The following is a 17,500-nucleotide window of genomic DNA, read 5'->3' on the forward strand; positions in this document are numbered from 1 at the left end:
ATTCTTGAAATTTTGAGACAAGATAGAGTCTACGTCATGTTTTGTCAGGCCTTCGATTTGACCAGAAGTGATTTGCCTAAACGCTTGCCTGGAGCTTAAAAAATGGATGCGAAAATTTTAAGACGTATAGAACCAAAAGAGTGCAGTTTTCAAAGAGCTTTCTGTTCATATATGAATTAAAAAAGGCTGGCCCCTCAAAAAAGGGATGTAGAGGGGCTCAAATCTCAATCAATTTAAACTATCAACATTTTGTGAACTATCTTAGAACATAAAATGTTCATGATGACAATCACTATCTACACATATCATTGTTTTGGTAACATGTTACGTAATTAGGGATTTACACATATCATTTTTTTTATAACATGTTACGTAATTAGGGATTTAAGGGGCCAAAAAGAGTCATCTTTCGACTCCTCTAGCTTGAAAACAACAAATATTTTGAAAAGCATAATTGCATGAACAAAAGTTGTTCAGAATGATAATTTCAACAATTGACACTTTTTATTTCTTCGCTAAATTTAATGCTCCCATTATGGACTTCCAGGGTTGGCCCCTATAAAATACTTCTTTAGATAACTCGAAAACAGTAAAAAAAATTCTGAATACTTAATGAATAAAAATGTTTCAAAACTCAAGACCTTTCTTTTGATATTAAGAAAAAGGGGCTGGCCCTCCAAATAAGGTTCCAGAAGATCTCAGTCTAAAGTAGTATATCTCCTGAGCTATTTATATTTTGTTATAAGGCCAAAATATATATAATATATATATATGTTGGTTTCCACTTTCATCTAAAAAAAATTTAAGTGGTTTTTTGGGGGTTGAATCATTATACCCCCCGCAACAAGTAGGGGTATACTGGAATTGGGTTGTCCGTCTGTCTGTTCGTCCGTCCGTCTGTAGACGCAATGGTTTCCTGACTCTAAAGCATTATCCTTTCCACCTACCATCACCATATCATATGTATGGACTACCCATGGGATGAAGATGTTCCCTATCGATTTTGGGGTCAAAAGGTCAAAGGTCAAGCCCACTGGACATCGAAGTAGCGATATGGTTTCCGGGCTTTAAAGCGTTATCCTTTCCACCTACAGTCACCATATCATACATATGGACTACCCATGGGATGAAGATGTTCCCTATCGATTTTGGGGTCAAAAGATCAAAGGTCAAGCGCACTGGACATGGAAGTAGCAATATGGTTTCCGGGCTCTAAAGCGTTATCCTTTCCACCTACCGTCACCATATCATACATATGGACTACCCATGGGATGAAGATGTTCCCTATTGATTTTGGGGTCAAAAGGTCAAAGGTCAAGCACACTGGACATCGAAGTAGCAATATGGTTTCCGGGCTCTAAAGCGTTATCCTTTCCACCTACAGTCACCATATCATACATATGGACTACCCATGGGATGAAGATGTTCCCTATCGATTTTGGGGTCAAAAGGTCAAAGGTCACGCGCACTGGACATCGAAGTAGCAATATGGTTCGGTTTGTCATGCCATTTGTTTTTTACACTCAGAAAAGAGGTAGTTTATACCTATTACCAACACCCTTTGGGAGATTGGGGTAAGCGGGGGGTATTCTTAGTGAGCATTGCTCACAGTACCTCTTGTTTTTTAATGATTCAGTATTCTACTATGCATAAAATTTAGTGATATATACATATATACATGTAGATTCTATACAGATAATATAGTAATCAAATAAAAGTTATATGATGAATCAAAACAGTTCTTCCACTCATGTACTGTAAACAAAAACTGTTTCTGTGTTTTAGAAGTATGTGCATAATAGATAACTTGATAAGTCAATAAATATACTCTTGTTGTAGTGATGACATTTGCCATATCTGTGAGAATTATGGGGAAAAAATGTGTTAGGGTCGATCGACAGAAATTTTTAGAGTCGGTAGGGAAAGAGGAAACCAACATAATTTTTTTTGGGCCTAAGTCACAGAGGCAAAACTGTTCATCATAACGATCTTCATCTAAACATGTCATAATTTAGGCCATATATTACGTAATTAGGTGTTTAAAGGGCCAAAACCATAATTTTTGATTTCTTATATCTTGAAAATTATTGATTGTATATGGTTTAACGTCCCTCTCAAGAATTTTTCACTCATATGGAGACATCTATATCTTGAAAAGGACATGCAAGTATATTTTGTGAAGTATTATTTAAGAAAAGTTGTTCAGAATAATGTTCTTAACAATTGCACTTTTCATTGTTTTTGTTAAACGGTCCCATTAGGGAGTTACAAGGTCGGCCCCTATAAAATAATTTTTTTAATAACTCGAAAACGGTAAAAAAAAATTGAATATTTATTAATTAAAAAATGTTTGAAAACACGAGGCCTTTCTTTTAATATGAAGGAAAAGGGACCGGCTCTTCAAATAAGGAGCTCCATGAGAATTAAGAGTCTAAAGACGCTTCACAGATTGATATGGTTAAAAGCCACTTGTACTGAAACAAATGACACCACTTGCTGAATGGGGTAATGTTTGGGGAACATCTGTTTGGGGACTGTTACAATAAGTACTAGTTTCATTTGGAGAATATTTCAAAAACAAATTAAAAGGTTTCAGACCTTTTGCATACATTTTTCTATTAAAGTAAAATAACATTTATGTACCTTACATTTTAATTTATAATGAATATTTCCATTTTTCTGTTGGTGTGGGGAGTGTTCCTACTCTAGCAATTTTTAAACCATGTACCAAAAGGTAATTCCCCATACCACATCAAATAACGTAATTAACGTTATTCACGGGTCACAAATGTTATCACACATTCAATGAACCCGATGGCATTTTGGTGAATTTTGTCAACCGCATTAGGCCTAATTGTTTGAAAGCAAACAACAAAAATTTAGAATTAAAAAACAACAACATACGAATCGCAATAATACAAACAAGCCGGTTCTATACAAAACAACGCTCGGGAGAGAAAATGCTTATAGTTATATGCATCGCAAAGTCAAAAACTCTCCATACACATTGCGTTATGACACACAGTCGTTTAGTAATTCCCGTGAGATTTCTGCAAATATTACAGATTATGATATTAAATCATGTTGCCAACTTTCAATGTATCTATTGTAGGCCATTTCTTTTGTGTGATTTCTGATCATTAATGATGGGTAGAATCTATCGAATCTCCTATACAACAAAATGCAAATTTTTGTGTGCTACATGTACTGACAGTTACATATTTTTGTTGTGTTTTCCTTATAATTTATTTAAATCTGACAGAATACGATAGATGTTGTCATGATCTAAATAAAATATATGCATAATCTAAAGCTATATGACATTGTAACCCCATTGCAAAATTTTTATATTTATTTACATGACAAAAATCGCTTTCGATGCCCTCCGAATCCATAATAAATGTGCATATAATTATTATATATATACATGTACATGTATGTGCATATCTCTGTTGTGTCTAATGATTTCAGGGTCTATCTCCAGGCCAACGTGTCGGAAGTTTGTGTTCTAGCTTGTACGTACAGTATATGGATCATGGGTGTTGTATAATGTAATTTTCTTTTAAATAAAACACTTTTCTGGCTGGACATGACCTTCACTTATGTTTTTATTAAAACGTCTCGGAATATATGCGGTAGTTACATGTCGTTAACACTCACATCGCATGGCTGTATTGTATTGTTAAAAACTAGCAGGAACTAAAAATTACCAAGTGGACGAGGAATGCAGAATTCGGGTGTTTTAAAACATTCGAATTTCCCCCAATTTTTTTTTTTTAAATCAATGAAAGTGGTTTTTTATAGTTATTTGAAGCTTTAATGTTTTAAACTGTTTTTCAAAAACCACCCTGTAATATTTCTTGAAATGATAAATTGATAATGTAAATGATGAATGAAACATGTTTATACAGAGATAGGAATTTTAGACACCATTTTCCAATATTCATTTTTTCAAGGTTTTTAACTTGGGCTCTCAAATTCCGATACCCTATCTACTTCTTATGTCAAATGATTGCTGGAGTGTAAAGGTAAAACATATTGAAATGTTTAAAAAATCTGTAGGTTTTTGAAAGCACAATTTTTCGGATATGGTAGGCTATGATTAGTCAAAATTTGACTACTATACGTGCATTTTTATCACTTTGAAACCAAGAGCATATGGTTCAGTAGATGAAAAATTATTGAAAACAGTCAAATGCAATACATTTTCTTCAATTCATATAAAAGAAACATATTTCTATCATTTAAATAAAGACAGTGCCTTAAAATGTATGTATATTAACACTGCTTGTTTTAAAGTGATGTGTTCTATTTTTAGAAGTGGCTTAATTACTCTGGGAAAGGCCGCTAAACATATTTTTCTTCGGGAATTTGATCAATTATACATCCTCAACAAAATATATGCAAATTTTGCTTGAAATCTGTAGGTTTTTCAATATTATCGCAATTATTAAATGATAATTATTCAAATAGCTAAACTCACGGCAATGCAGCTTTCATTAGTCTGGGCCGGTCTCCATCTCTGCCACACAAGTGTTATGGACCATAATGTAGCATTTTCGTTAATCAAGAGCTTATTTTACCTTTACAAAAACTCTATTTTTTAATTTCTATTAATTATTCGTGTTGATAATAAATGAAGAGCGAATACATAACTTACAACCAATGTTATAAATAGATACCAATAGCAACCGGCTACCTAACATGGTTACGTCAACAAACGAAATCATTAGAAGCTGCGAGTTTTTGGGTCGTGTGTGGCTTTAATGAATATTTGAAGGTATGTTTGGACACAAGTATAGTAGGAAAATATGTTAAGATTTTTTGATATTGAATTTATGAGACAGCAACACAAGAATACACCGATGTCAGGCCTCAACCGTGCGCAGCTTTTTGTGCCCCTTAAATCGAAGGTTTTTATAAGAGGTGGATCTGTAGCTCTCTGTTCCGTCAAAATATTTTTCAGAGAGCTACAGTTCTCCAGCTAGTAATTTTCTAGTCTGTCCATCTTATCTGATCACCTGAATGCGCTCAAGAAAGAGGGCGGGCTGTAATCAGCCAATGAAAACTCTTGTTGTATTACATCAAACATGTCATTCAAACTGTTCATTCGTCTCATTCAATTGTGTCGTCACACAACGCAATACTATATCGGGTAAAGAGTTCTAATTAAAAGGTGAATTGCGATAAGATGTGGTATGGGGAATTACCTTAAGAGAAATGATAATAAAGAATTAAATTCTCTGAAAATCCTATTTATTGAAATAATGTTTATATTGAGTATCAACGGAAATATTTTGATATTTGATTGTTCAGTGATTTTTTTTAGAGCAACATTTCAATTTAAAAAAACTAGTAGATGGCCATTTGATTAGGCAACTTCTGGTTTGATCTGAGGAAGTCTGGTTTTATCCATTATATAGTATGCCCCGCCCGGGGGAGGGGGGTGGGGGAGGTTTTTCCTGTCCAAATTAGAGGTCTAGTAACTTTCGTTTTGTAAAATTGTCAATTCTTTTAATAGATATTTTCTCTTGAAATTTTCTGGATAAATAGAGATTGAAAAACTAAAACCAAAAATAAAATTTTTGTTTTTAAATCGAACCACATGTTTCTGAGTTATTCATTATTTTCTCTTTGCAGAGTTAGATCAGTCGGTTTTAATGTATAGTCGCTATAAGAATTACTCTTTACATTGTTCATTTTTGATCATTTGAATTGTAACAAAATTATCCTGTGGGGATCCGGGTTAGAATAGGTCCTCAGTACCCCTTGCTTGTCGTAAGAGGCGACTTAATGGGGTGGTCCTTTGGATGAGACTGCAAAAACCAAGGCTCCGTGTCACAACAGGTGTAGCATGATAAAGATCCCTCCCTGCTCAAAGGCCGTAAGTGCCAAGCATACTGGTAGGCCTAACTTTTGCAGCCCTTTAACGGCAATGGTGATGTCTCATTATGAGAGAAATATTCTTGAGAGGACCCAAACATTAAATAATATAGAATCAATCAATATAACAAAATTTATGCCTTTAAAGTGCAATACATTAAAGTTATAATTCTTGTTGTCAGGGCTGTTCTTCTGTGAGGACAGGATTTATAAGTCGAGATGAAGATGCGCAAGTGAACTACATCAGTAGTAAACAACCTTATGACAGGGAAGTTTACAGTATGAGTAGACAGGCCTGCTTGCGATCACTAACAGGGGAGGTAAGCCAGCATTCTTTTAGATTGTTAATTATTCAAAGGCATATATTTACATTTCCAATGTTTTTGCCTTTCATATTTTTACAAATTGTAATGATAGCCATTTCCTCATGAATGTGTTGCAGTTGTGAAATTAATCATAATTGATCTCAAATATTCCTTTGGACAGGGACTTTTGGACCAAGCTCATTTTGGAAAGGTCAAGGTCACTCGGAACATATACCTTATCTGAGGAAAAAGTTTCTTGTGTTAGCAGTTTTTGAAGATTTATTGTTTCGCACAAATAAGTAATAGGTGAATGGCTATCTGACAAATGATACTCAAGATGATTTTGTAAAGGTCACCTTATAAATGAAAAATAAACTTCTTTTTAACAATATTACAACAGTTATAACAGTTATTGATCATTGTGTGAATCATTCATCATATGCAGTATATAGGTCATTGGTTAGATGCATTTTGGGGAGCATCTTTTATTGATTCATGTATTCTTGTTTATATTAATATTTATAGGTCATTGGTTAGATGCATTTTGGGGAGCATCTTTTATTGATTCATGTATTCTTGTTTATATTTATATTGTATTTGCATTTCTGTCGGAATTCCCAACCGTTAAAATAAACTTGTTATATTTATCAAGATTCATATGCACATTAAACATCTGCATCACTGTCATGAGGATATGGCTATCATTACAGTTTTTAAAGATACTGAAAACAAAAACATTGGAAATATAGATATTTTAAAATGGGTGTTAAGAAACTCATAATACAACTGTAGCATATCTACTTGTTAGATTTGATGAACATAAGCATTTTTGACTGGGTTGCACAACGTCCAAATAGCTTATAGAATACGGGTGTCCCTATAATAGGGTACCTACTTTGTGTAATCAATTCCTCTCACACCGCTAACTTGATGTACACATGTGTTTTTTTTTTTAAAGTGATCAGACTTTTTTCGAAAAATTTACAAGCTGAACTTAGTCATTTTGTATACGCCTGTCGAAGACGGGACGTATTATGGTATGGCGTCATCCATCTGTCTGTCCAGACCTTGTGGGCAGGATACAGACCGAACTGTAAGCTCCAGGATTTTACAACTTTGTGCATTTGATCACCATGATGAGAGGAAAATGCCTATTGTTTTTCAAGATCAAAGGTCAAGGTCGTAGTGTCACTTAGTAGGAAACCCTTGTGGGCAGGATACAAACCAAACCGTAAGCTCCAGGATATTACAACATAGTATATTTGATCACCATGATGAAAGGAAGATGTCTATTGTTTTTCAAGGTCAGAAGTCAAAGGTCAAGGTCGTAGTATACTTAGTAGGAAAACTTTGTAGGAAGGATACAGACCAAACCGTAAGCTCCAGAATATTGCAACTTTGTACATTTGATCACCATGATGATAGGAAGATGCCTATTGATTTTCAAGGTTAGAGGTCAATTTACATAGGTCAAGGTTGTAGTATCACTTAGTAGGAAAACCTTGTTGGCAGGATACAAACCGAACTGTAAGCTCCAGGATATCGCAACTTGGTACATTTGATCACCATAATGAGAGGAAGATGCCTATTGTTTTTCAAGGTTAGAGGTCAAAGGTTAAGGTAGCAGTGTCACTTAGTTAGAGAACCTTGTAGGCTGGATACAAACCAAACCGTAAGCTCTAAGATATTGCAAGTTGGTACATTTGATCACTATGATGAGAGGAAGATGCCTATTGTTTTTCAAGGTTAGAGGTCAAAGGTTAAGGTAGCAGTGTCACTTAGTTAGAGAACCTTGTAGGCTGGATACAAACCAAACCGTAAGCTCTAAGATATTGCAAGTTGGTACATTTGATCACTATGATGAGAGGAAGATGCCTATTGTTTTTCAAGGTTAGATGTGAAAGGTCAAGGTCGTAGTATCACTTAGTAGGAAAACCTTGTAGGCAGGATACAAACCGAACCATAAGCTCCAGGATATTGCAACTTGGTACATTTGATCACCATTATGAGAGGAAGATGTGTATTGTTTTTTAAGGTTAGAGGTCGAAGGTCAAGGTTGCAGTATCATAGTAGGAAAACCTTGTAGGCAGGATACAAACCGAACCGTAAGCTCCAAGATATTGCAAGTTGATACATTTGATCGATCACCATAATGAGAGCAAGATGCCTATTATTTTTCAAGGTCAAAGGTCAGTCACAGTATCACTTAGTAGGAAAACCTTGTAGGCAGTATACAGACTGAACTGTTGTGGCTAGGACATTCAAACTTTGTACCGATACACTTTATGCCTAGTGGACGATGCCTATTGTTTCTTAAGGTCAAGGTCGTAGTAGCAGGATACAGACCGATTCGTTAGGGCAAGGAACATGAAACTTGGTACACATACATCTTATGCCAAGTGAAAATATTACATAGAGAGTACATGATTTGTCTTATTTCTACGATGCAAAGAAAGTAGGTCACACCCTGATGATTGTTGATACTTCTTGAAGCCAAGTTCTACAAATCATGGTGTAAGAAAAACACCCTATATTAGCTTTTCACGAAATGGCAAGAGAAGTGGCCATGGGTGAGGTATGACAGTGAGGGCATGCAATATTATGTTTTGTATATATTGTCGGAAATTTTCAACTTTCGCCAACTCCCAAGCGAATGCATTTTTTAATGGATGCAAACTTTGTTTGTTGTTTGGAAATCATTGAGCTAATAAGTAAAAATGAAAGTTTCGATCTATTCAATGATTTCTCTTTGTTTTAGTTTAGTTTTAGTTTATTTATTTAGGAATAGGCACATATACAATATAAATACAAGACAATATCACAGAGTAACACATAGTTAAAACAAAAGTTGTTGTTTGTCACGAATAGCTGAGCTATTGGCAGTTTACGTGGAGACAACCCAAAGAGAACAAGAATTTTGTAACACTTTACATATTTAATGGAATTAATAATCAAGATACAAGTATGAAAATAAGATGTTGATTGGTATGGTTTGTCACTACTGGTTTGCCCTTCATACACTCCATCCCTGTGACTTGTTCTACAAGAAACGGTCCCTGGTTTGTCACTACTGTTTTGTCCTTTACACTCTCCGTCCCTGCTACAAGACGTGTTCTACGAAGAAACGATCCCTTCAAACACGCACGTCTTATGGGTCCACAGGTAGGACACCACACATAACTGAGCTCCTCGGGATAGCAGGTTGTTGGGAAATCACAAGAAGGAATACACAGGCGGACAGGACCTATTCCAACAAATTACACCAAGAAAACACATTATACAACATGAAACGAGCATTGAGGCTTTATACGTACATATGGTACTACTCATTATCACATTTTAGATAATGATACTGTCTTGGTCAGACATACAAAATACACTAACACTTAGTTACTCATAAGACTTGATACACAAAATTCATACATAATGGCCACGTTGCGCATTAACACAAAGAACAAATTTGTAAGTTTATGACCGTATATGCGCACCATACTTACAACATTCAAACATGTTTCTAAATATAGAAAGTAACTTAATATATCAAAATAGACATGCTTAAACTAAGGGCTGTTCCATTAAAACATATGAGGTACCCGGGGACGGCAATTAAAAAAAAATCTATGGGTGCTTGTCATTGGTAGAAAATTGCATATATGGTGGGTACTTACTGCCAGAAAACTGCATCTGTGGGTGGTTGTTTTGATAAAATCTTTATTTTTTACCGAAACTGAGAGGAATGCAACAAGAGAAGGGAAGGGCTGAAAGTAGAATGTGAAACAAATGCCGTTTTCTGTCTTCATTTTATCTCGGTCGATGAGGTTCCGCAATCCGGTTATCGTTTCCGGTTTGACTCTAAAACTATAGCGACCGGAAATTAGGATTATCTCCCTTTTCCAAAATGGAAAACGAAATGTGCTCGTGGTCCATTGAAATGGTTCTTGAATGGGCCACGACTGCTGGAATCATGTCAACTGATACTAGCCAGGGATGATAAAGCTCTCGTCCACACGGATGTGGAGGTCGTACAAAGACCTTCCAAATCATGGATTCGTATCAACTACAGTGATCACGACTGGGAGAAAGACTGCCAGAGAACCCTCTTTATTACTACATATCAGTTTGTTGAAAAATCCGAAATGAATTCAGATTCAGAAATGCTAGCAAATTTAGGCCACGACTGCTGGAATCATGTCAACTGATACTAGCCAGGGATGATAAAGCTCTTGTCCACACAGATGTGGAGGTCGTACAAAGACCTTCCAAATCATGGATTCGTATCAACTACAGTGAGACTGGGAGAAAGACTGCCAGAGAACCCTCTGTATTACTACATATCAGTTTGTTGAAAAATCCGAAATGAATTCAGATTCAGAAATGCTAGCAAATTTAGGAAGTATTGGTATAAGTAAAACATGTGTTAAAGGCAGTGGTGCATCTCTTGTTGAAATACACTTTTTACAACCATCGACCTCGTTTAGACACATGAACGAACTGCTTTGGATAATGTCATTGGATAATCATTCTCATCATTTCATGAAATCTGACAAATTTATTTCTAAACTGTTAGTTACAGTTGACGGAGGAGGCGATGAAAGGCCAAGAAATAAAGTAACAAAATTTTGTTCAGTAATGATAAGGTGACTTTTAGACCTTGATAAATACAAATGTCAGAGCCTTGCTGAAGGCCAGTCAAAGTACCACTCTGTAGAACGATTGCATACTGCCGAAAACCGTGCCTTGAGCTACTGTGGTGTTATTTCATCAAGAATGGAACATGAAAGCGAATTAAGTCAAGGTGTATTTGACCTAACAAAATTTGAAGAAAATATGAAATGTGCTCAGAAGGAAGCTGTCAAGCGTATAGATGGTGTGTTATATTCTAATGACAAAATTTCTTCTTACTCTGCACCAGAAGATACGGATTGGGTTTTTAGTCCAGATCTAGAAACATCTATAAAAAAATTCTTGCAAACTGATTCAACTAACTGTAGAACAGAGAACAATTTTGTGATAAAACCAAAAGGTGAATTATGGGATACTTTATGTTTGAAATACAAATTGTTCAAAGACAAAACAACAACTGCATTTCATATATTCAATGCAGTATCAGACCCAGATGCATCTGTTCATGCCCATTACAGTTTTACTTGTTATAGAATTGACGATAGCTGGAGAGGTGAACCTATTCCAAGATATGAACTCCAACCAATTATTGATGTCGGAAGACTGCCAGAGTTTCATTATTTGTCATACACAGAGGTAAAGGCATTGGCAGAAAAACTTCAGGAAACGGGGGAAGTTCCCCCATGGTTGAAGACTCTAGATTTTTTCATGCCCTCAAAAAATGTGAAGTATTTGATGGAGAGTGACCCAGATAATTGTCAAGCTCAGATCTTGCACCTATCAGTAATCTTATAGGAGTAAAAGAAGACAGAATAGTGAAGTATGTTGAAGATGTCAAAGAAAAGGAACGAAATAAACTAGAGCAGAAGAAATTGTTAGATAGTTTTAAAGACAGTCCAATATTGTCACTAACAATTGCTGAGGTAAAGGTATTAATGCACACACACTTTCAAAAGCCAGCACACACTGGAAGAAAATCTAAGGCAGACTTTTTAGTTGCTGTGGACAAGGAAATCAAAAGTATTAATATATCTGATACTTCTTTATATGAGACACTGGAAAAACTTTTCCCTCAAAAGTTTAGGAAGTCAAAATCGTGACATTGAATTTCAGAGATTTGCAGCTAGTTTTACCTATTATGTTATAGACATGGTTTTGAATTCTAGGTATTTGTTACCGATGTATACACAACAGTCGGTGACTTTTTTAAAGCAATATGCAATGGCCTCTCTTGAACAGTCATATGACAATTAAATTTGACAAATGCTTTATCCAATTTTTGAATAGCCATTTTTATAGAATTTGTCTTTTTCAAATTGGCAACTTATTCGGATTGGCATTATTTTTTTCAATTTTGTGTCCACCCTGGGTGATTTGGTATGTAAAAAAGTCGGTGATTGTTGTGTGGCATGCCAATTCAAATAATTGACTTAATGTTGAAGTATAAAGTGCCAAAGTTAGCGTTTGGACAATCTATATAGTTTTGGTTGTGCACTGTTTTTTGTATAAAGATTAGAACTGTATTTTGTGTTGAAGTTTAAAGAATATTTTTCCAATCATTAAAACTTGTTCTACCTGTTAATATTAGTATTTGTCATCTTATGTTGAACTATGACTACAGAATTATAGATTTTAATGGGGTTACCCAACACCATTATTAGCATAAATTTCGCTCATTTAATTTTCTTTAAATTTTGTTTTATACTCATCTACTTTCACCAATGAAGGAAAATTTATATTAATTTCAAGAAATTTCAACCACACATTTTCATTTGAATAATTTCAATAGATATATAGAAATTTCATCAAGCAAACTTTTGATCACTGAGATGCTCTAAATTTGATATCAAATCGAATTAAAAAGTTTAGCTGATTTTTACAGTTATTTCCTTTGGGTGTTGGGTACCACCTTAAATACACAAATTTGGAGAGGGATATAAAAGTCTTCAACTGTCAGAAATGGATCAAGTCCTTCAGCTTTTTATTATCGTTTTCCTAAAGAAGTTGTTGTTATTCTATAGCATTTGGACACTCTCTAAAATCAACTTCATTCAGTGATGACTGTTTATCAAACTTGGTACATAGTTTTTAGAATGACATAGAACCCTATTATTTTTTTTTCAAAGGTTAAGATCACAGGATCCAGTTGTCATTCCATAACATCCTTGTGAACAATGCAATGAGCCGTAGTGTAACAAATATCTAAGACATCAGTGTTGCAGAGACACATTTTCTTGTTTTTTAATACTCAAAATACTAGTCAATTTTAAAACTTTTAATAGTTGTTTTTGAACATTTACAATACTAGACTTTTTATGAACAGGTAGACTTATAAAATTAATTTAGTTCATCATGTTTAAGAAAGACAGTCTTGATAAAATAAATTGATGGTTCTATGATCAAGCTTCATTGATGGCCAGTTATTTGAATGGTGATGAGACCCAAGATACTCTTCTCTTTACTATCATGCTTGGGAACATCTGAAAATAGACCTCTATTCAGGGGTTATAAATAGTCATTCATACATATTGAATTTAAAGAAAAATTGTATTTCACATTTATTTCACTTCTATGGGTGGTGCGGCACTATCTAAAATTGCTTCTGTGAGTGGTCCCTCATTACATTTTTATGCTTCTATGGGTGGTTACCCAAATTTTAAAGTGCCTTCCCCAGGTACCTCATATGTTTTAATGGAACAACCCTAATGAGAAATGCTATAACTGGGTGTTTTAGGACAAATGAATGAAATTAGAGAAAATTACAAAGATGGCAGTATAAATAAGATAAAAGCTTTACCTCAGAAAAGCAGGACTATATAACTAAAAATTGTCATCACAGTGCCAGCCATGTGGATAATAAAGAATTCAATGGTGATACAATTTAGATATAACGAGAGAAGTATATTGACGTCCTTCTCCCTGGACTACCGTCCGTGTCCAATATATGATTTGTAGCACGAACTGGCGGTTTAAAAGTCCAGTGAACTGAGGTTACAAATAGGATATTTACAGTGATAAAAAACTGAACTGACAGGTGCTCAGTACGGGTTATATGGTACTAGGACTAAAATATATTTACATAACTCATTTTAATGTGACTTTGTTAAATACATAAGATAAAAAGGTAAATTTTAACAGCTATTTGACTTAAAGAGCACAGTGAGTAAATTAATGTATATGCCTATGCCAAGGATAACCCATGAAAGCCATATGGCTTATTTCCAATGGGGTCCTTATTTATTGTTTATTTATTGATAATTAAAAAGGAGCAATTTACTGTGTTGGAAATGAACAATAATTTTAAAGTGGATCATTATGATTTCTTTCTCAACTTTTTTCATTATAAAGAATATTATACCAATATATTGAAATTATTTCAATACATGTAGTAGGAAAGTAGGAAAGAACCGATTAATGCCAAAAAAAATCAAAGCGTGGAGGCCTGCATATCATTTCGTGCAGACCGTTCACAAAGTGGTCAGCATTTCATGCGAAGCGTTCTATGTAAACCGTTAACCATTCCGTGGAAACCATTCACTGTTCCGTGTAAGAATCGTTTCGTACCATTTCTTTCAAGTGGTGTAGTAGTACGCTTCAGGGTCTGTATGTCTAAAATTAAATTTTTGGGGTCAAAGAATTATATGCATCAATTGTAGGTATGTCCTGGAAAAGATGGTCCAATATTCTTTGGAAATGACCAGCAGGGTCATGTTCTCAGTTACACATTTCACATAAATGATAGTCAAGCTCGTGGATTCAGCCAGCGTTACAGCATCCTAGTGGTCATGATGGACAAAATATACCTGCTCAATTCATGGCCATTTCTTGTTCCTCATCTAAAAACTGTCATAGAACACATCACAAAGAAAACTCATGTTGTGTACGAGAGGGAGAAGGCCAAAATGCCCCATCCTCCTCCTCAAGCTTCACGTTGGAGTAAGCCTGCAAGGTCACTAATGGATTTGACAGAGGATAGGAACATATTTAAAACCCTGCACTTATCATTTGTGTGGATTCTGAAGGCTTGTGGAAACCGAATAACTGAGACATTGCTTGAAGGACCCCCCACTGAGGACTCCATTATTGATATGGAGAAACAAGAAGGTAAATTATCAGGATGTATGATTATGTAGTGCCATCGAGGGGTAAACGGCACGATATTTCTCTATAGCATGATTATAATATTCCTTTAATTCTGGGTTCCTCAGATGATATTCAATCATTTCAGTTTTAGCTCACCAGAGCTGAAAGCTCAAGTGAGCTATTTTGATCGCCTGTTTTCTGTTGTCTGTCCGTCTGTCTGTAAACTTTTACATTTTCAACTTCTTCTCCAGAACCACTGGGCCAATTTCAACCAAACTTGGCCAAAAGCATCCTTTGTTGAAGTGTTTTAAGTTTGTTCAAATGAAGGGCCATGTCCCTTTCAAAGGGGAGATAATCACAAAAATGCAAAAATAGGGTGGGGTCATTTAAAAAACTTCTTCTCAAGAACCACTGGGCCAGAGGAGCTGAAATTTACATGAAAGCTTCCTGGCATATTGCAGATTGAAGTTTGTTCAAATCATGGCCCCCGGGGGTTGGATGGGACCACAATAGGGGATCAAAGTTTTACTTGCGAATAAATAGAGAAAATATTTAAAAATCATCTTTTCAAGAACCAATGAACCAGAAGAGCTGAGATTTACACGAAAGCTTCCCGACATAGAGCAGATTCAAGTTTGTAAAAATCATGACCTCCAGGGGTAGGTTGGGGCCACAATATGGACTAAGGTTGTATATACAAGTATATATGGAAAGTCTTCAGATATGGGCCAAGTTAACTCGGGTGAGCAATGTGGCCCTTGGGCCTCTTGTTAAATAACTTAAAACATACTGTGTATATGTGACTTGTATATGTATTGTTTTGAAATAAATCCTTATTATTGATAAATCTATTTTAATCCTGTTAGAAAATTTTTGGGGGAAAATGAGATATTTTTACATTAAGTTTGTACGTAAAGGAAAGATAATTCTTACATATACAAGAAAAGTAAGTCTTTCTCCTCAAGATTGCGAAAATTCAATTCATCATTGTCTCTGTTACCTTTGTTTTTTTTTTTTTTTTAGCTTTATTTCTCAGGAAGCCTATCCCGCCCCATGTTTGCATAACAAAAAGCTTACATTTTCTCATAAATCTTATGTGCACCAGAAGTCAACAAGGACGTAAACAAGTCTTGCACAAGCTATGTTTGAAATTGGGGAAAGAACTGGCAATTTCTAGTGATCAGTATATCACAAGTTTTACAATTTTTTGCAGAGTATATTTTGAGAGCTAGCACATGGTATCTGAAAAGGAATCATCAAAAATATCTCTTAAAGGAACATAACAATAACAGTCTTTAATTTGGGTATAAGAATTTTCATTTTTCTACCAAAGCTTACAATAGGACAAATCTTTGTTATCTCGAAGGATAATCCGAGGGACACCAACCGATCTGTTGAAGCCTGTGTTCCTTGTAGATACCACAGAGTGAAACCTTTTTATACTGGGTGATTTGCCTTCCAGTATTGTTTCGTTATTCTTTATATTCATGAAGGAACATATATCAAGCGACAAGTATCCTCTAGCTGGGACAGGTTGTCCACCAGCAGAGATACAAGCTCGATGGTGAAATGAAAGGTGAAGATAACGAACAGTGATCAATCTCATAAATCCCATAAGCAAAACAAAATAGAGAGTTGGGCAAACACGGACCCTTGGACACACCAGAGGTGGGATCAGGTGCCTAGGAGGAGTAAGCATCCCCTGTAGACCGGTCACATCTGCCGTGAGCCCTATATCTTGATCAGGTAAACGGAGATATCCGTAGTCAAAATCAGTGTGCCATGAACGGCCTAACAATCGGTATGAAACACATCAGACAGCATTTGACCCAATGATAGGTTGTATTGGCAAACTAGATCGTTATAACGACCATAGAATTTGCGAAATGCTGACTTTAAACGAGACTGTTGAAACCCCTTTTGTTGTTTGTCAGTAGCTTGCCTCGATAAAGCTACATATATAGTCTTCTAAGCACTACATCTGATAAAATGTCGGACAACTCAATAGAAAAAGCACTAAATCGCTGGGATTCATGGTCCAAAGCACAGATTAGTAAAATAATATACTCCTACTTAATATTTTCAATGATTCAAATAGATATGCATGTATGTGATACTACCCAGTATAAAAATTCTGCATTTATTACAGAATCCAATATTAATGGTAAATTATAATGTTTTAGAGACAGAGGAAGGTTTCTGCCTGATTTTTAGTAAGAAGGTGAATGTAGAGGAAGTGGAAGAGAGTGCAGCCAATAAAGAGGATACATCAGAAAATCTGGACGTAGAGGAAGGAGAGGGGCCTATTATATCAAACATCAGACAGCTCATGAAGGTAATTAAAGCAGGGTACCTAAGAAATAAGTCATTATAGCCATGCATGGTTACCAATTTTCAGATGATCAGCAGATTCCAGATATATATTGATACAGGAAGTGTGCTTTGACATGCTGAATTTCAAATCATGTACAGAGTTGAAGAATACGAAATTATTTTTCTATGGTCGTTAATATAAGGATCTAGTTTGCCAATACAACCTACCATTGGGTCAAATGCTGTCTGATGTGTTTCATGCCGATTGTTAGGCCATTCATGGCACACTGATT

General features: G+C 35.3%; 2 protein-coding genes and 1 long non-coding RNA gene across 9 annotated transcripts in view; 1 reads left to right on the forward strand and 2 right to left on the reverse strand.

Moving 5' to 3' along the window:
- LOC130054176 (uncharacterized) overlaps positions 1-5,702 on the reverse strand; it is a 17,541-nt gene extending 11,839 nt beyond the window's left edge. The window contains exon 1 of the mRNA XM_056162789.1: positions 1-5,702. This exon is cut by the window's left edge and continues 4,593 nt beyond it. The gene's annotated coding sequence lies outside the window, so the exon portion shown is untranslated.
- Positions 1-17,500, forward strand: part of LOC125671010 (folliculin-like) — a 99,589-nt gene that overhangs the window by 22,924 nt on the left and 59,165 nt on the right. For 6 of the 7 annotated variants that reach the window (XR_007368463.2, XR_007368464.2, XM_048906488.2 and 3 more), the window contains exons 3-5: positions 6,066-6,203; positions 14,468-14,915; positions 17,078-17,229. Coding sequence is in view for 5 of the 7 variants with exons in the window: in XM_048906488.2 (XP_048762445.1) it covers positions 6,066-6,203; positions 14,468-14,915; positions 17,078-17,229 (738 nt within the window). In the remaining 2 variants the exon portion in view is untranslated. The remainder of the gene's footprint in view (positions 1-6,065; positions 6,204-14,467; positions 14,916-17,077; positions 17,230-17,500) is intronic. The other variant, XM_048906491.2, reaches the window with a different exon arrangement.
- LOC130054179 (uncharacterized) lies at positions 9,110-14,431 on the reverse strand. Its single transcript, XR_008802458.1, has 2 exons — positions 13,609-14,431; positions 9,110-9,432 (listed from the first exon to the last, which is right to left on the reverse strand). It is a non-coding gene; the product is annotated as an uncharacterized LOC130054179 (long non-coding RNA).

This window comes from Ostrea edulis, chromosome 4 (assembly GCF_947568905.1).
Source record: "Ostrea edulis chromosome 4, xbOstEdul1.1, whole genome shotgun sequence".
Taxonomy (NCBI): domain Eukaryota; kingdom Metazoa; phylum Mollusca; class Bivalvia; order Ostreida; family Ostreidae; genus Ostrea; species Ostrea edulis.